This window comes from Camarhynchus parvulus, chromosome 2, assembly GCF_901933205.1.
Source record: "Camarhynchus parvulus chromosome 2, STF_HiC, whole genome shotgun sequence".
NCBI classification, from domain to species: domain Eukaryota; kingdom Metazoa; phylum Chordata; class Aves; order Passeriformes; family Thraupidae; genus Camarhynchus; species Camarhynchus parvulus.
In genome coordinates, this window is record NC_044572.1 from 32,707,001 (window position 1) to 32,725,879 (window position 18,879).

General features: G+C 38.1%; 1 protein-coding gene across 5 annotated transcripts in view; it reads left to right on the top strand.

Annotated features, from left to right (window-relative positions):
• The window catches only part of MPP6 (membrane palmitoylated protein 6), a 56,158-nt gene extending 43,683 nt beyond the window's left edge, over positions 1–12,475 (top strand). For all 5 annotated transcript variants that reach the window (XM_030968566.1, XM_030968539.1, XM_030968530.1 and 2 more), the window contains exons 5-12: positions 430–657; positions 1,705–1,836; positions 3,826–3,925; positions 4,447–4,515; positions 5,531–5,692; positions 8,220–8,422; positions 8,850–8,978; positions 11,287–12,475. In XM_030968566.1, coding sequence (XP_030824426.1) covers positions 430–657; positions 1,705–1,836; positions 3,826–3,925; positions 4,447–4,515; positions 5,531–5,692; positions 8,220–8,422; positions 8,850–8,978; positions 11,287–11,463 — 1,200 coding nt within the window. In that variant the 3' untranslated portion in view covers positions 11,464–12,475. The remainder of the gene's footprint in view (positions 1–429; positions 658–1,704; positions 1,837–3,825; positions 3,926–4,446; positions 4,516–5,530; positions 5,693–8,219; positions 8,423–8,849; positions 8,979–11,286) is intronic.
• The last annotated feature ends 6,404 nt before the right edge of the window (positions 12,476–18,879 follow it).

The window sequence follows — 18,879 nt, forward strand, 5'->3', positions numbered from 1 at the left end:
TTGTTTTAATTATTTTCATTATGTTGTGTAATTTAATGGGTGATAAGCTCAGTATTGAGAGGTTGAAATAGGAAGATGCTTTCATGTACTCCATCCCATTCTCTGTAAGAAGTAACGGGATAGTGATTAGGCAGTCACTGGCCTGAATGACTGCTGGTAAAACTGACTAACACAACATCTTGATATGAGATGACATTATTGCATCCAATCAAAACAACAATAATTTTTCAGTCTTATGAAAATCTTGTGTGAAAGCACTTCCGTCACCTGATGCTTCTCTGTATCAGGAGCTCTAACACTGTAGTAGCTGTAACTGTTTTTATTGGAGTGAGTGGAATATCCCACAGCTGGATATTTGTTCTTGAGGTAATGGTAAAATGAAAGTGAAATTCATACAGTGGTGAACTGGGTGTCCTGTACCTCTTTCAGGGAGTCACGTTCAGAGTGGAGAACAATGATCTGGTAATAGCCCGAATTCTTCATGGAGGAATGATAGATCGGCAAGGTCTTCTGCATGTAGGGGACATTATTAAAGAGGTGAATGGCCACGAGGTTGGAAACAACCCAAAAGAATTGCAAGAACTGCTGAAAAACATCAGTGGAAGTGTCACTTTGAAAATTCTCCCCAGCTACAGAGACACTGTCATTCCTCAACAGGTTGGTAGCACATTTCTGATGATTCTGTGAAAAGAACTTCTGCTTAGTACTTTATTGTGTAAGATTCTCTAAGATTCTGGATTAGACATATGAATATAATGCTAGGAGGAAGACTAAAATTTAGATACCTGTATTTACCTTTAATTACATTTTAGAAATGAGTTTATTCACCTAATATGCCTGCCTAAAAAACTTAAATTAGTGTCTAAAATTGTTAGGCATTTGTATGCTACATATAAAGCACGTTTCTTTGACCTTAAGTGATCTCTGATGACCGGACCACAATCACACTTCATGCAGTGAAGTGTGTGTGTGTTTATAATGTGGTTAGTGTCAAAATAATCAGTTTAACAGAATTCAGAAATGTATTTAATTCAACAGACAGGCTTTTGAACTCTGACTTCAGTGGGAACTTGGATGGTGGCTGTTCCTTATCCTTTTGTTGTTGCTGTAGGCTGTCAATTTCTCCATGGCAGAAGTGACTTCCTGAGCTGAATGAGTCCTTTGAAACAGCCTATAAGATGATCCTTCAAGTAGTGGGTCTTAATGCCTGTGACTTCCACTGAGTAGAGGCTGAGGGAATGTGCTCTATTGAGGCAGGTGCAGGGCTTCCTTTGCTCCCCAGCCTGGTACAAAGACAGTCAAAGATGTTTTCGGTTCAGTCATGCAACCTACTGTTTCTTCCCCTGCATCAAATTTGAGTCTTAAGCAGCTGCATCTCCTGTTATTTTTGCCATGAACTCAATGTTTTAAAAGTAATTCTTGAGATTCTACCAGCCTTAAATACAGTACTCACATTCCAATAATTTGTTTGTATTTTTAAGTAATTAAAAGTCAGAATTCTAATTGAGTTGTATACACTCATTAATTATTCTGTCCCAGTTGGTGAATAACTTTTTCCCCCTAGAAAAAGTTACATGCCAAATGCAGCTTGGATCATGTCAAGGTTTTTATGCTGTAGGTAAAGACATTACTTCAGTTTGACAGATAGATTAGCCAGCATGTATTTTATAATGCTTAAGCTTTGTTACTTTTTACACATTTCAGGTTTTTGTGAAGTGTCATTTTGATTATAATCCATATAATGACAACCTCATCCCATGCAAAGAAGCAGGTTTGAAATTTTCTAAAGGAGAAATTCTTCAGATTGTAAACCGGGAAGATCCGAATTGGTGGCAGGTTGGTAAAAAGATTAAAATAAGTAAAATAAAAATCTGAAAAGCATCAGTAGGTGCCTTACTAATAAACTCTTTAAATTATGATCTACTTCCATTTAACAGTAGATACATGAAAAAAAATATTTATACTGCAATCCAATTTCAAGCTAATATAAAGTTATGAAGTTGAAATACTAAAGGAAAAGTAATGCTTTAAATTGTATATGTAACACTCATTTTACTGTTAGTTGTGTTTATTTGTCTTTGTTCTTGTATCATAAGCCTGGACATTCCCACAAATAAATTTAAGGTGGACAATTTCTAGAAAAAAAGTCTTAGTTTGACTATAACTATGGTAAGCCTTCCCTGACAGCAGCTGTGGAAGATGTGGACCCCTTCCTGAGTGCTCAGAGAGATGCAGAGAGAGAAATTAATCTTGTGGATTAAGGGGGTGAGAATAGCTGTCTGGAGAGGCTGTATGTTTTATTTCTACAGTGGTCAGTGTCTGTGAGCTGTGTATCATGCATGCTCATAGTCACAGTGTTTGGCACTGTTTCAAATATTAACAGCTCATCCTGCTTTAAGGTGGTATTTCTACATTCAGTCCTGCAGTGGAAATGTAATCCAGTGTTTATGCTATGTTTATTTTTACAAGACACTATGCACAGAATTAAACATTATCAGTGCCTCTGAAAATGGGACAAGTAAACTTTTAAGACCCTTTTGTGAACTTTTAAAACCCTTTTCTCAACCGAGATCCTCAAAACTGGCAAAGAGTATAGCATTATTAATTTCCCTTTCAACTCCTACATTGCTCACCCTTTGCAAGGTAACAAGCAGAAGAGAGCCAGACCGCCTGAGAACAAGATATATGACTTCTGTAAAAGCAACAGAAATATTCCAATATACCTAAGCAGCTGCTGAATTTTGTTGCTTCTCAGTGACAGTAACAACAGAAAGAAAGACAATAAAAAGTCTTTGCGAGGAAAGGCTGAGAATTTATTGCTGCCAACTTAATTAGTTTCAGAAGTAGACACTCCAAAACTCTGGAGGAATTTGATGTTTAGCTCTCATGCTGACTTCTGTATTGCCTTTCAATCTCTCCAGTTGTAACTTGTGTGAGTCCAGGAGAAATAACTCTTCAACGCTCAATCTGGCAAAATTGAAATGTGTTAAATCAGTATAGTGTATTGCTATGCAGATCATGCCCCAGGAAAAAGAAGTTTAGTTTTTCCTCATGCTTTCTAGAAATGCTAGACTGTTAATGAAAACTTCATACTGTAAAAAATCAGTTAGTCATAGATAAAAGCATGCAAGTTGAAAAGCAAACATCTCCTGTTAGCAAAAGAAGGATTTATTGCAAGCAAAAGATTTATGGAGAATTAAACACTTCATAACTGTGTTTGTGTGTGTAAACTTGCTGAGAATTGAGCTTACCATGAAATTATTTTATAGAGAATTTTAGCCAGTTCATTACTGGGAATGCTTAAGTTACTAAGATTTTAAATATGTAGTTGCTTAGTGCAGAAAGCTTGAAGGCATGATTAGGGATGTGTTACTGGCATTCACTGGGAAATGACAGTTAATAAACTGCACTGAAACCTGTTTGGAGCAGCTCAAGAATATAAAATAAGTATACTGTATACTAGCAAATCTTGACTTTTGTCACCTGAGACTTCAGTGTCTGGAGCCAGAGAATTCCACTTGGGAATTTTATGCCACAGTTTTATGTCTGGAGGAGCTTACTTCGTAATGGGAACCAGTAATGAAACTTGCATCTATTTTACTTAAGTTTTCTGAATTTTAATACTCAGTATCAAGACACTATTCCTGTAAAAGAGAATTTTAATATTTACATCTGACCCTGAATTTTTAAGTCTCAGTTGTAAATGTATCAACACTCACCACTGAGAAACTGGCAGTGAGGAAGTCAGACAACACCATCTTGATGAGAAAAATGCTTCTTGCAAGTTAAATATAATTATTTGTTTGCGTTTTTTTCCCCTCCCAGGCTAGTCATGTCAAAGAAGGAGGAAGTGCAGGTCTAATTCCTAGCCAGTTCCTGGAAGAGAAGAGGAAGGCTTTTGTTAGGAGGGACTGGGACAACTCAGGTGAGATTTAGTAAATTTCAGGAGTAGATTTTGCTCTGACTCCATTTGTTTTGCTTTTCCCACCTTCATAAATAATAGAAAAACTGCTGTGTGAGATTACAGAGATTATTGTGAAATGCTGAATTTCATATTTTGGCTTTTGCTGAAGGACAAAGGGTAAAGTCTCTGTTTAGTGTTCAAAGATACATGAATCAGTTTTGCCACCTGATGATGAAAAGCTGAATGAGGTGGGACAGGCAGTGTGCACTTTTTAAAGATTTTTTGTATGGTATGCACTGAAAGTTAATAAGCTAAACATTAATTCTTCAACTGCTTTCTTTTCTAGGAAAATAATTTTTTCTGTGTTCAGTTCTTCCTGTACCATTTGATGGGTTTGTAAATAGATGTAATTTCTTGCCCTAGGATATATACAATTCTAGAATAGTCTTTATAAATGTATTAATCTAAAATTTAATGTATTCATATAAATAAGTTTTAGAAATTAACAGAAATTGTGAATTCATCTAGTTTTTTATTTCTAGGGCCTTTCTGTGGAACAATAAGCAGCAAAAAAAAGAAAAAGATGATGTATCTCACTACAAGAAATGCAGGTATCTCTTAATACTACATGAAAGTCAACGTTCTTTAGGTGTCAAAACTTGTAGAGCGTAGTGTATCCAAAGCTAAAGATTTGCAGTAAAATATTTGATTATAAGTTTGATAGATCAGATAGTTTTTATGGTTTAAAAACAATAGCAACCAGTGCAGACATGGCTGTGCTGAGTACATCATTTGGTGGGTGGAAATCAGAGAAAAACTGGGTGTTAAGAAAAAACAGTGAAATGTTTGTTGCCAGTGGGCTGAGGGGATGTGATTTTTCACTTCTGTTCAGCATTGATGAGGCCACACCTAAGAGTACTGGGCACCTCCACAGTGCAAGGGAGATGTGGACATGCAAAGATGTTGAAGGGACTGGAACATCTCACCCATGAGAAAAAGTTGAGACAGCTGGGAATGTTCAATCTGGAGAAGAGGAGGCTCAGGGCAGCTCTCACCAATGTGTACAAATACCTGAAGGGAGGGTGCAAAGAGGACGGAGCTGGGTGGGCTGTTTGCAGAGTAGCCCAGTGACAGGGCAAGAGCCAACAAGCAACACAGGCTCTGAACATCAGAAATCACCTTTTCCACTGTGAGGGTGACTGAGCACTGGCACAGGTTATCCACAGAGGTTGTGGAGTTGTCCTCCCTAGAGATACTCAACAAGTGTCTGGCTGTGGTCTTGGGCATTGGAGTGGACCAGATGCCTTCCAGAGGTACCTTCCAACCTCAACCATCCCATGATTCTGTGGAAGTTCGCTAATTGTCAGTCACAGTTGTCCCCTTCTGATCAAAAACAGACTTTCTCCTTGGAAGTAAAAGAGAGAACCTGACCTTATGCTGTCCATGGAGAAATAACTATTTTATTCCCAAACCAATTTAAAGCTAGAAGTCTTGTATCAAACTTACTGCCCTCTGAGCACTGTTTATATTCGCATGGGGTCTGTTGATAAACAGCAGGACTACTTAATTTCTTTTTCTTACAGCCTTGAGTGTGTATTAAAGTTTTTTGTACATTTCTCAATGTAGAATTTGATCGCCATGAAATCCAGATATATGAGGAAGTAGCCAAAATGCCTCCTTTTCAGAGGAAAACCCTGGTCTTGATTGGAGCCCAAGGAGTGGGGCGAAGGAGTTTGAAGAACAGGTTTATTGTGCTGAATCCTACTAGATTTGGAACTACAGTGCCATGTAAGTTCTCAGCATTCCTATCGTAATATCATCCATTGAGTAACTGGAAAGTATGTGATGTTTATCCTTGTGATTCAGTGTTGGAGTCATTTTGTCAGAGCATAAAAATTGTATAGAGTGGGAAAACAAAAGGCTCTTCCTGTTTTCAGAAAACTGATCTAACATATGACCATGAAAATGTTTGTAACTAGCACTTAAATGGTACTGGTGCTGCAGAATACCAGTTTTTGTCTGTGCAGTATTTCAGCCTGAGTTTCCTCAGAGTCAGTAGCCTTCCATTACTGAGGTCATTCCATAAGTTCCCAGTAGCCTTCTGTAATGACCAACCAGTGGAGTTTCTCAGCTCTGCCTTTTAGTTTTCCACTGTGGACTAGGCATTATAAATTGTTGCTTTAGTTTAGAAATGTAGGGAAAAGCAGCAGACTTCCAATCAAACTGAAGTGTTTGTGATCTCCAAGATTTGTATAACTGTATTTTAATATATCTAGCCTTAAGCACATGATCTTTTATTTTTCCCCCTATAAATAGCAGAAAAAAACTTACTTTACCTGAAGCATGTTTTCTTGCCTTTCTTTCAGATGCTTTGCTCATTAACCTTTTTTTTTTTAACTCCTCCCTCCTGTTTGGCTGCTGACTGGAGAAGCCCACTCTAGCTACATTATTATTCTCCTGACATGTGCTTTTCAGAATTTCAAAAACAGTCTGTTCCCTTCTGTTTCCAGTGGGCAAGAAATAGATCTGATAATAATAGGAGGAGGGACAGGTCTGAAAGGTGAATTGTGCGAGATGAGAGAACCAGTCTCTCTCATTTGCTGAATCTCTAGCATCAAAACTGGCCAGGGCACTTAAAATTGGTTGATGGGCCTGATAACAAGGTTGACTTCTCAGTGTTACTTTTAAAAAGAAATCTTCTCTTGGGAATTCCATTATTTTATATTGGTGAAATAGTAAAAGGCTTTTTATTGCTTCTAAAATTCTTACTCTATTTCAAAAAAGCCTTCAGAATTACTTATTTCTCTAAAATGCTATATAGATGCTTGAATATATGTAAGTAATGCAGCACAGTTGTTGAACATTCTTCAAAGACATAAAAGTAAACTTTCCCCAGTCTGATAGTCTAATCATGCACATGGAATACCCAGTTTATTGTATACAGAACCTTTTTTTCTACTTCAGATTTTAAGTGGGAGAATCAGTAAACTTAGTTGGTCTTTGATTAGAAGAAAATTCTCCAGGTTATTCATAAACAGATTTGTGTAGGATGTGTTTTGGGAGGTGGGAAATGGATGAAATTGATCAGTGCTCTACGGGGAGAAGCAGCATGTTCTTGGTGTTGAGTTCTAATCCAGCACGTGGTGCTGTGGTTTTCTTCAGTGTGAATAACTGAACTGTTAAATCATCTCTTAGCTGTAAGATGTTAAAGCTTACTCTCCAAAATTAATTGCAAACTGATATGTGATTCTTTTTAATGTATTGTATTAACCAATATAGCTTTAATCTTTCCATAGAATTTTGACTAAAACTAGATGTTCTAGTAAAATGCTTATTCTTAACAGCTTCAGATGATCATTTTTCCTGGCATTTGTGTTTTCTATAAGATTGAAGTGGATAGGAATTACTGGAAGGGAAAGATTGCTTTCCACTTGTCTCAACAGGTTGCGCCAAGTGATGATAGAAGTATTACCAAAGGAATGCACTGACTGTTAGGTTTAATATGTTCTAGAGTTTGAGTCTAATTAAATATAAGGAGCAGGTAGTTAATATGGGGATAGGGCAGCAAAGTCAATAATAATATGATCTTATATTTTATTTTACTTTTTTAAAATTTTTTTTTTTTTTTTTGCTTAAGTAATGTCTGTACTGCACAGTGTAACCAATACCCAAGATAGTTGATAATGATTTACTCAAATACTGGCTTTAATCTTTCTCTAGGGAATTTACCTTTCTTTAAAAGGGAAGTTGTTCTGGAAAGCAGCATCAGCTGGCTTCCTCTAAGATTCTGCTATGGTGGCTGGGCTGCCACTGATATTTAAACTAACTTTCTTTATAGCTAGCTAGCTCATGTAATTCTACCCTGAACAACAGGACAAATACAGGGAGCAAAGGTTTTGGGGGTGGGATGGGGCAGATCTTGTTGTTGTGCTCAGCTCTTTTCAGAAGTTCATTTGGCATTTGAGAGTTAAACTTCCATTTGATTTCCAAGTCACTTAAATAAGTATTTTATTAAGTGAATACTTAAAAAGATTGCATGAATGAGTATTGTATATGGTGTGAAGGAGTAGGCAAAGGAAACAGGCAAATGGGTGGGTAAGCACCATATAGGAAACAATATAAATAAATAAACAGGAGGGGCTGTGCTCAGTTCTGAAATTTATCTAGAATGAAGAATAAACCTGTACATGGAGCAATTACAGCTGTATAACAATGTGTATTATAGTCTGCCTACTTAATAGACAGTCCAGTTTCAGATTTATATTCCAAATATAAAATGAAAACATTCAATTTATATTTTTAATTTTTTGTTTAGTTACTTCACGGAAGCCAAGGGATGATGAAAAAGATGGGCAAGCATACAGATTTGTGTCACGAGCTGAAATGGAGACGGATATTAAAGCTGGCAGATACTTAGAGCATGGAGAATATGAAGGAAATCTTTATGGCACCAAAATTGATTCCATCCTTGAAGTTGTTCAGACAGGAAGGACCTGCATCTTGGATGTAAATCCACAGGTATATGATTTATGATGTTATTATTATAACAAGTGTGGGATTATAATGTTGAAAAGGTGAAGAGAGACACCTTCAAATTTGAAGGCTTCTTATTAGTTTCAAGGTTACAATTATCAGCTGGATTCCTGTGTTTGTGGCACTTATTTGGAATGGGTTAGAAAGATGGAAAATACCCAACTTAAATTCTGCATAAAAGAGGAGTCTTGCAGAGTAATAAATAATCTTTTTAGCCAAGGAAAGAATGATGCTGAGCATTTCAAAAGGCAATGTAGGAATTTCCAAAATAGAAATAAGAATCTTCACTTATGTATTGCTGCCCATCGTCACAGATGAGTTTTGTGGTGTCTCTTAAGTAAGGGGGAGATGTGGTGAGTCACTCTCAAACTTTGGTGGTTTTAAAATTTTTTTTCTTTTTCTTTGCCTCTAGGCTCTAAAAATACTGAGGACTTCAGAATTCATGCCCTATGTGGTGTTTATTGCTGCTCCAGAGTTGGAGACTTTGCGAGCTATGCACAAGGCTGTGGTAGATGCTGGAATTACAACCAAACTTCTCACTGTAAGCAGATCATTTCCTATTTAGTTTTCTTTGAACAAGATGTTCTTAGATCTTTTAAAAATTCTTTATCATTCATTTTAGGTGGAATTTGTTCTGAAACAAATGTCTCTAAGAAAAGTTAGGCAAGACTTTTGCTGATTGCTTAGTAGAAGTTAATCAAATACTATGTATAAGGGAGATTGCTTCTTTCTTAAAAATAGACCTCTTACAGAGAAATGTTGATTACAAAAATTACTTGTAACGTGTACTTTGGGAACTGTCACCTTTGATTAATTTGCAGCAAATGGTAGATATTTCATGGTCGCAATTGTTCTTTTATGCAGATGTCTTTCCTTGACTTTCCCATCTCCCTCCCCACCCAAATTTTTGTTCCTGTTTGTCTTATAATATGTGTGTGCTTTAAAAATGGAATCTGTAATGCTAGGGAAAGATATTGCAGCTTGTGTCAAAAAAGGAAAAAGCAAAAAAATCTCACTAACCATCAACCCCCCCAAAACCCACAAAAACCCCCCAAGAATGCAGGTTGTCCTTGTTTTCACTGCTGCAACATCATGTGCTGCACTGAGAGTGGCTGACAGCTGCCAGAATAAGAAGTGTTGAACAACTTCCCCTGTTGTTCCTTGGATTTGTCATATAAAGTGAAGTGGCATGTTTTGTTCATTAGATCTTCCCTCCTTTTCTTAGACACTATGTGTAGCAGAGGGAAATAAGACGATTCCTCCAATGCAGCTAAGTATAAATACTCTGTGTGGGCATGAACTTTCCCAGCTTCAGGAGCAAAGAAAAAAAAGCCAGATTGAGCAGTTCAACTCCCCAACAGAAAAAAAGCTGTGTTTTGCTGATGGCTCATAATGATTGTGCTGCAGCTTCATAGGAATACCTTGAATAAATGCTGACAGGGCACTCAAAGCTATAAAATGGGGGGGCTGGGTTAGTATTTCCACTAAATGAGTGTATAATTTTTAGTCATAGCTTCTAGTTATTATGCATTCTACTATCTCTGTGGATGCTCAGTCATCCCTCTTTCCTGCTCCAAATGAACCCTGAATTTTATGGTGCATATACAAGAAGGCAAGGTTTAAACTATCCAGACAAGTATAAAAATAATTTCCTGCACTTCCTAATATTTGATTCCCTAAGAGACATCTTTGCCTCTGTATTACTTCTTACAAATAATAGAGAGGTTCGTTAAATTTCAGATACGCATTTATGTGTCTTTACAGATTCTGCATCGCATCCCTGCACACGTATATGGAGTATGATTTGCTATTTCATATTCTTGTGCTTCCTGAACAAATGAAAAACAAATGTAATTTAAAGTATTACAGTTTGCTTGTTAGTGGACCTGGCTGTATTATTTCTAGCATCCTAACCCATTCCATTACAAAAAGTCTGGCTCTTGGGTTCATACATTTACTTGTTTCCTTCATTCACTGTGAAGGCTATTGACAAACGTAGTTTTCCATTTTGGCTTTTGTATTGACAGCTGTATCAGGACTTGAAAATATTGAAATAATTACTGTAAAGGGAGATAAATCTCATAACTACTTCCAAAAAAATTGCTGTTGTGCAAAAATTGAGAGGAATTTTTAAAGAATGTAGGACTAGCAAAACGTGAAAACATGCTCAGAGGCACTTTTTATGAAGACTTAATAATGTAGGAATATAAATTTCCTGCATATTTTGCAGCTCATGTCAGGACTACAGGAATGTAGCAGTAGTTTACAAATGAGGGACTGATGTCAGGTGAGCTTGGCTGAAATGTTGTGTCTAAGAGCCATAAGGTATTCTAGAGCTTTATTCTGCTAGAAATTGTCTTTCATTTAATACTAATTTAAAATCTTGGATTTTTGGTGTCTTCTGTGGAAATAAAAGGGACACAAATATATTTACAAAACTGATTGACTCAGTCATTCCTAAAGCATTAATCTTAGTCTGTTTGGATCATGAGTTGTCCTTACAAAGTGATTAACTGCTCCCTGTGCACACCAGCCCAAGTTCATATGCTTCTATTAATTCTCTTTAAAATTGCAAGACTGGCAAACATTTGTTTGCCATATTTAACATTATTGACACCACTCAGAACTTTCTCAGCCCTTTCAATGTATTTTAGCTCAATTTCTGTGTGAATGTATTATAAATGAAAACTTTCCTTATTTTTAAAATGTATGTGGTATCTAGCTTTAAATAGTCAGTTGCAGTATGTACTGAAGGCATCTTCTTCTGCATCTCTAAGGATTTGCCAAGTCTTATCTTTAAATCTTTAGTAAGATTTAGATTCACTAATCCTTAAAAATCTCTCGCACAGGACACTGATCTGAAAAAAACAGTGGATGAGAGCGCGCGGATCCAGCGAGCGTACAACCACTACTTTGACCTGACCATTGTAAATGACAACCTGGACAAAGCCTTCGAGAAGCTGCAGACGGCCATCGAGAGACTGAGGCTGGAGCCTCAGTGGGTCCCCATCAGCTGGGTCTATTGAGTGTTCCAGAGGGAGCTTCAGTAACAAATAAAGTCAGCAGCAGCAAACGTGACGTGTAGATACTGATGATAACCTACAGCACCTGTGCATTTTTACTCTGTGTATATTCAAAAGTACACTGTTCTGAATTTTTATAAAAATGTTGAAGAGAAAGTGTACTTAAATATGTAATTTATTTTAATTTTTCTAACTTTTTACAGATAACCTTTCTATTCATATCACATGAAGGAAATGCGTTTAAGCATTTTTCTATGTTTTGATTTAGTATCTTTGCCTTTTTCATCTAGAGAAACTTTCATTCACTTCAACATTTACATCGTGGTCTTACATTTTCACTGTGATTAAAAAAAGGATACTTGAAACAATTTTTGTAAAATTTGTTAATGTCAGTGTTTAACTGATCAAAAGTCTATAGCTCTTATTAGGAAAGAACACTAATTTCTTTGAGGTTTTTTTTCTTCTTCAAAAAATAATTTCATGGGAGCAGAATTTTAAATATTAAAAGCAGTAACAAAAACACAGGTCCATTGCTCCAGCTGCTTTCAGCTTAATGTTGGTGCATTCCTGATGTTTCAAAAGTTCTTGATATCTCTTGATTTAGATAACTTTTGTCTAGATTCCCTTATATCTGTCTCCTAAAATAACATAGAGCAATACCTTGCAAGCTGCTTATTATGCTTTCTTGGGAGCCAACCTGTTAGCCCATTACAGTTGAAGTACTGACATTAGAAAGTCATACGCAAGGTAATTCAGTGCAATTTGAATAATGGTGAAGTAGCTTGAGAGAGAACCTGATAATGTGGAGCCTTGTAGGTGACACTTAATGTTTAGGACTATTTATTCACACTTGTGAAAACACATTGCTTAAAAAAAAGGAAAAAAAAGACATTTTCTTTTCTTAGGACATTGTTCTGTATTTGTGTAGTGATCTGTGGCTTCATTTCCTGTGATGTCTAGCTGGGTTCTAAATTATCTTTTAAATATTTGTGTGTGATCAACTGCTGTATTTTGAGTGCTGTGTAACGGCATTTCTGTGCTTTTTCTTACATTGTTTTTCATTGCATTTTTCATTAGATAGCTTGTGAATTGGAAGCTTACTGCTAAAAAGCAATGTTGTTTATAGGTTTTTTCGTTTACAGTGTATTTCCTTTTCAGTGACAATTCTCCCCTCAGTGCGCTCATTGATATAATTCATATTAGGTTAGGTTCAGGTTCATTGATCAAAACTTAAGCTGACGTAAATTAATGAGAACAGAAGGAAAATACAGCTTGTTGCTCAGATGAGCTCTTTTTGTGACCATGTTTTATATGACACTGTCAGCTGTTGTATATAGTCACATTCACCATCACATACTGGCTTAGGTGTCTAAACTGAAGTCATCTGTTTAATTCCTCTTCCATCTGGTGACAGGCACCTGGCTCTGGATTCCTTTTCAACACCAAAGTGTGACCCGGAATGCTATCAAAAGGCATCTTCCTCAGAACTATTTCTGGAGGAAGACAAGGTTAGGCACTGTAAAACAGCATTGCTTCCTGTGGCTCTCAAAAGACTTTTATGTGCACAAGGAAGAGAAAAAATTGAGTGGATGCAGTAGAGGAAAACTGTTTGAAAAACCCTCAAAACACCCGTATGCAAAAGATGGTTTTTACACAGCCTGTAAAGTTGGTTGTTGTGGGGGAAGAGGGACAGAGAAGGCTTGAAATCCCAGTGTGCGTGTGGAAAATGCTAGTTAAACTTGTGTGTAGCACAGGAGATCTTGGCTCTTAATAATGAGATTTCAAAATGTTTTTCAGAGGAAATATGAAATTTTCTAAGGAAAATTTGTACCACTGCTTTTTTATTGTTATGCTTTCCAGGATGTGTTTTCTCTGGTTTTTTTTAAGTTTGGCAGAGCTCTCAGTTGTGGCACCAGCATGGGACTTATAGTTTTCTTTCCCAGGAGACACATTCTGTGATCCTGTTGCTCAGAGTCTGCTTTGAGAAGTGGATGGAGTGTGGTGTGTAGCAGCAAATGACAGCAGGGCTGTTGCTTGGCTATTTCAGTGGTTTGCTTTTGGCACTCTGTGCTGAACATGGCTGAACTGTGTTTGTGTACTGTGTCATGGGAGTCCTCCATATGCTGTAAATAAGATATGCTGTCTGGACAGATAAGATGCCTTTTCATTATGAGTTAGAAATATACCCTTATTTCCAGTGCCAAAAGTGGGCTGACTTCACTCTTCCCCAATGAATGGAATGAGAAGATTCTTCAGTTTACACACCTCAGTACTTCATATTGCAAATATCACTTATTTTCATCTTTTTTCTGTAAATTTACTGAACCAAACACATGAAACACAGCCACCAAGGTGTAGTCAGGAAAGCTTCTCTCTGCTCATTCTGTTTCCATCCCAGGGAGAATACTGTCAAGAGAGTCTCCCTAGTTAGCAATCTCCAGAGTAGTCACGTATTTGCTAAAGCCTAAAGCTTGAATGTTTGCTTCAGGTTCACTCTGTGGGTTTAAGTCAGGAGGTGGGGTGTTGTGGCTGAGCTTTGGGTGGTGGTGGTGGTGATGTAGATGGCAGTGAGCAATTCTGCAGTGCAGTTCTGAAGCAGTAAGAGAAGGTGACTTGCTTGGGTTGGCACAAAGATGGTGTGGAAGTATCTGCAGGTCTGATTTGGTTGTCTGTGTGCCAGGTTGGGGGGGAAAACAGCCCAAACCCAAACACCACACCCCGTGCATCTGTGTGTTAAATCTTGAGTGTTCACATTGGATTGTTTAATGGTGAGAGGGGGAGGGAGATTGCTTTGTTTCTTTGTAGTAGTTTTGGGTTTTGGCATAGTCAGATTTTCATCAGATACTTTGCTTAGTTTGTCCCCACCTAGTAGAATGGCTGGAACAAGAAAAACAGTCACTATTTTTTAAAAGGAATGTTCTTGGAGGTTCTTGAAATGCTGATGTTGTTTCAGTCACATCCACAGCAGTGATGGTCCCTACCTGTCAGGGTGTGCTGCATCAGCTGTTGTACATTGTGCAATTAGGGGAGAAGACACTATGAGAGGCTCATTTTGAGCAAGCAAAAACATTTCATAAAACACCTGTTTGGAGTATTTTGGAGGAGTTATTTTAACTCCTCCAAAATACTCCAAACAGGTTTTCACGGGATTTCACGTTATCTCATTCTGTACTAAACATTCATTTTCCAGATTCTAACAGGAAAACTTTACATTGACTGTTAAAGAGTACAATAGGTGTGTCTGAGCGAGGTGAAGATGCTGCTAAATGTTTAAGATATGTGGTATGTATCACAAGATAAATATTTAAGTAGTTTAGGAAAAGTAAATTATCAAATAGTTGTCTGTGTATATGTATGTGGATGGTAAAACAAAAAATGCTCATGTTGGTTATCACATTACTAAGCTACCACGACTTAATCCAGAAATGTTACCTGCATGTGAGACTTTAGAACTGGTACACTTCTCTACCTGGTTAATTGTGTTTACTAATGTATATTTTTCTAAATATACAGATATTTCAATCTAAAAAAAAAACTATATTTATCTGTAATTTCTATCTGTTTTGGACAGTGCATGAGGTGCTGTAAAATTCTGTACATATAGAGACTTATAGAAGAAACACTGTAGTTGCCCCGTGAATGAAAAGTTATACATAGAAGTACAGTCAGTATTCCAAGACCTGTAAGTTATTTCCCTGAATTCACCAAAAATTCACTTAAGCGTGCACCAGTCTCAACTCTCCTGTAAATACTGTGGTGCATTGTGTACCCAGATGATGACCTTGCTGTCTCTAAGTGTTGTAGCAGGTCTGCTTTAGGTTCTGCATCAAGATGCAGTCCAAGTTAGTGGGATAATTATAATGGAATACATCATCTTGCATAGATTTATAAAGGTCTTTCAAAATGTTCTGCAAACCTTTGCAACGAAGGTAAACACGGAGCAGAATCACAGATCTTTGTAGGCAAGGAAAATCAAGTTCATAACCAAGGCAGTATCTGTGACTTGTGCCATGTTCTTGGCTCAGGGCAGCTCTGTGTACTTAGTTGTACAAAAGCTTTGTGGAGCAGGATGGCAGATCAGCTCATTGCTTTTGAATTTCTGTTTATATAAACTGTCACATCTTGGCTGAGCTCAAATTGTGACATTTTTTTCCTTCATCCTCTCTACTCGCTTCTAAAATCATACCTAAGTGACTTGCTTACAAATTGCCTGCAGCTCAGTGCTCAGGAAGTCACCTGGGTTTGGTTTTGTTTTTTGAAGAGGGTGATTCAGCTAAGAAATAGGAAACTTCTTTCTCTTTGAAACACAGAAAATCCCTGCGTAGGTACCCCCTTGAGCCCAGTGGGCCTCTGCAATGCTCAAGGACCAGTGGAGAGCAATCAAGCAGAGCGCTCCAGACATCAGGAACTGGGTTCTTACCTGTCCTTACACATGAGCCAATGTTGTGAACATAAACTCCCTTCACCTCTCCCATGGTTTCCCAGCCAGGCTTCCTGTAGGTTGCTTCTCTGCTCCCACTGAACCTTGAGGCCCTGTCCCAGTGCATGGACAGTGCCTCCTGCAGCAGCTGCCCCATTGCCCGTTGTGCCTGTGGGGGCAGCTCTCAGATAGCCAACAGCTGGGGCTCTGTCCCATGTCCTGCACATCTGTACAGGCTGTTTGCTTCATGTGGGGTTCCCTGCCTCACCCAAATTCCAAAGAGTTCAAGTACCACATGGTTATTGCCAAACTTCATGATGCTACTCTGCAGAAGTGGTGAGATCGTTTTATTGGTGTCTATGTGGTGGGTATTGCATCAAAGACTCGCAGTCTGCTGGGCCTCTTGCCTTAAATACTCCTCAGCTCCCAGCACCCTCCTCTCCCTGCAATAAAAACCTCTCCTGGGCCACTGAAAGGGGTTCTATCCTTAAGGCTACTTTAATTTACTTTCTCTGGTGGACTGTTGTGACTGACAGTGCTGAAGTGAAGTCCTGGCCCTTCTTTTTATTTTCCCAGGGTTTCTTCTTTTTTGGCCTGTACTTCTTAGTTTTCACATATGTTTAACAGTCTTGCTGGTGGAAATTGTCTGGGATTCTCAACTTGTGTCTTACAGAGGAAATAGTAGTTAACAAAAACATCAGTATTTAGGACTTGTATTACTCACTGGTTTTAGGCCCAAGACAGATCCTAAAAATAAAAATAGGAAACACTTGTAAAATAATCAGTTTTGGTTATTTTTACAGGCAGCTTTGGCTTCTGATCATATTAAAGGCGTGCTTGTGCCCACACACACAAACACCCATATATATACATATATAAATAAAACATAGGGATAAATGCTGCAAACAATTCAGGCAGTGTCTACTGAATTACCTGAATTCTCTGCAGTGGATTATTGTTCCACAGTTACATTGTCAACTGCTGAATTCTCAGTTCATTTGCTGGTACTGCAGCTGGGATTTACTGGTACAGGCCTAAAAACAAACCCCAGCTTGGTGAAGGCTGGTACGTAGCTTCACCTACAAATGGAATTTATTTAGCAGGGGTTCAGCAATATTTATATTTTATAGAATAAGTGACACTTGAAGTAATTTTTTTCTTGCTATTTGGAACTGTTTCTTATTCTCATTGGGTATGGAGTTCGTTTTGCTGCTAGGACAGTGGTCAGGTAACAGAGTTAAAGTAGTCCTGGAAACACTTTCTCCCATTTAGCCTCTTCCTTTTTATGTCAGTAGCTCCATGCTAATACTTTTCCATGCAATTTTGGTTGTTCCTGTGGCTGAGCCAACTGTTGGTTACTCCACAAGCAGCCAGCATTTACCTGAATACAGCAGAGCCTCTTCCAAAAACCCAATCTCTCTGTTACCTGACTTCTCACATGATCCATAGCATAAAGCAAAATGAACAGTGCTGCTTTGTACAGGCAAAAAAAAGTTTTGACTGATTTTTGTGGGTTTAGGTCTTGTACACAATTATGTGTGGAGATAACTGTTGAAATATATTGTTTCCCCCTAGGAAAATGCATGTTGAGCATCCCTTCCCCACTCCCCATGTGTTGCCCATGTGTAACATTTGTGCACTGTGGTGTAGGGAGGGGAACTGCTTCTGTGGGGTTTAAAACACAAGAAAGTTGCTGCTTTCCACCCTCACACCGGGCTAAGAACTGTAGGATCTTGGTTGTGTTGGGGTTTAAATGTGTATTAGAACTCTGTCACCAGGCGTTTCCTTACCTTGCTTTTCTCACAACTGGTTTTGCCAGTTGGAAGCTCTCATGGTTTTGTTTTGTGTTTTTTTTTTAATTTTATTTCTACAGTATATTAAATTAACCTGCATTTGAATTTGTAAAACTTTCAAAACTGCTCTCCTGTAAAAAATAGTTTCTTTAGCTGAAAACTTCCTACAAGAAAAATCTTAACCTGAATTAGCTGATTTTTTTAATATAAACCTGGAAATTATTTAGTACCTAATTGTTTGAATACAGTACTGTAGAGCAGGCCTAGGATATGGGACTTGTTAGCATTGTGACTTCATACTGATAAAGTCAGCTACTATGTGGGATGTTTTTAAATTGTGACTTGTTTTCTAAGACCCCCCCCACCTTGTCTTTTTCACAGCTAATATTTTCACAATAAACACAGCCAAACATGAAAATGTTAATGTACAAATGATGAAATTCTGTTAATTCCCAACAAAATATTTTTGTATATAATAAAGATTTAATATTGAAAAAATGTAATTGGCTTTTTTCTGATTTTTTTTGGTCATAGCCTGCATTTGAGCTACATAACATATCAAGGACCAGTCTTTGAATCTGCCTTTTATCTTTGGATTTTGGTGCTCTACCTACATAAAAGCAGCTTTTCAGTTAGTCTTGTTTATCTCTCTGTTCATCAATGTGCCAAATCCCCATTCCACGCACAGGGAGACCTTGGGGGCTCTTCAGCCACCCTGGGAATGTCGTCACTGCTGAACCTGGGCACCTGATTTTCTGAGCACTGCAGCACAAAGGGAGTCGATCTCCTGGGCCCACACGGGAATGGGCCAGTGGACAAAACCCAGGGATCTGGGCAGCTGGAAGGAGGCAGGTGCTGGGGACCGCAGCAAGGCAGAGCCCGCTGGCCTCTGCAGGCAGCACATACTCCTTGAAAGGCTGCTGACCTCCTCCTGCATTGCAAAGGTATGGATTCTCCAACCTTCCTCCCGGGCAAGGCAAAGGGAAGCAGTATTCTGGGGAGGTTAAGTCAGGGTGTGAAATCATACCCTATGTAAGAGACAAGCTTCAGCCTCCTCTGAAGCACCCTATGGGTCTTTTACCACCTCCTTTGCTAGGGAAGACCACATCCAAGCTTGAAAAAGCATTTTCCATGTGAGGACAGCCTGGAGTCGCTTGTTTGTTGAAGATGCAGTCTCCAAAAGAAAAACAATGGAAATGACATGTG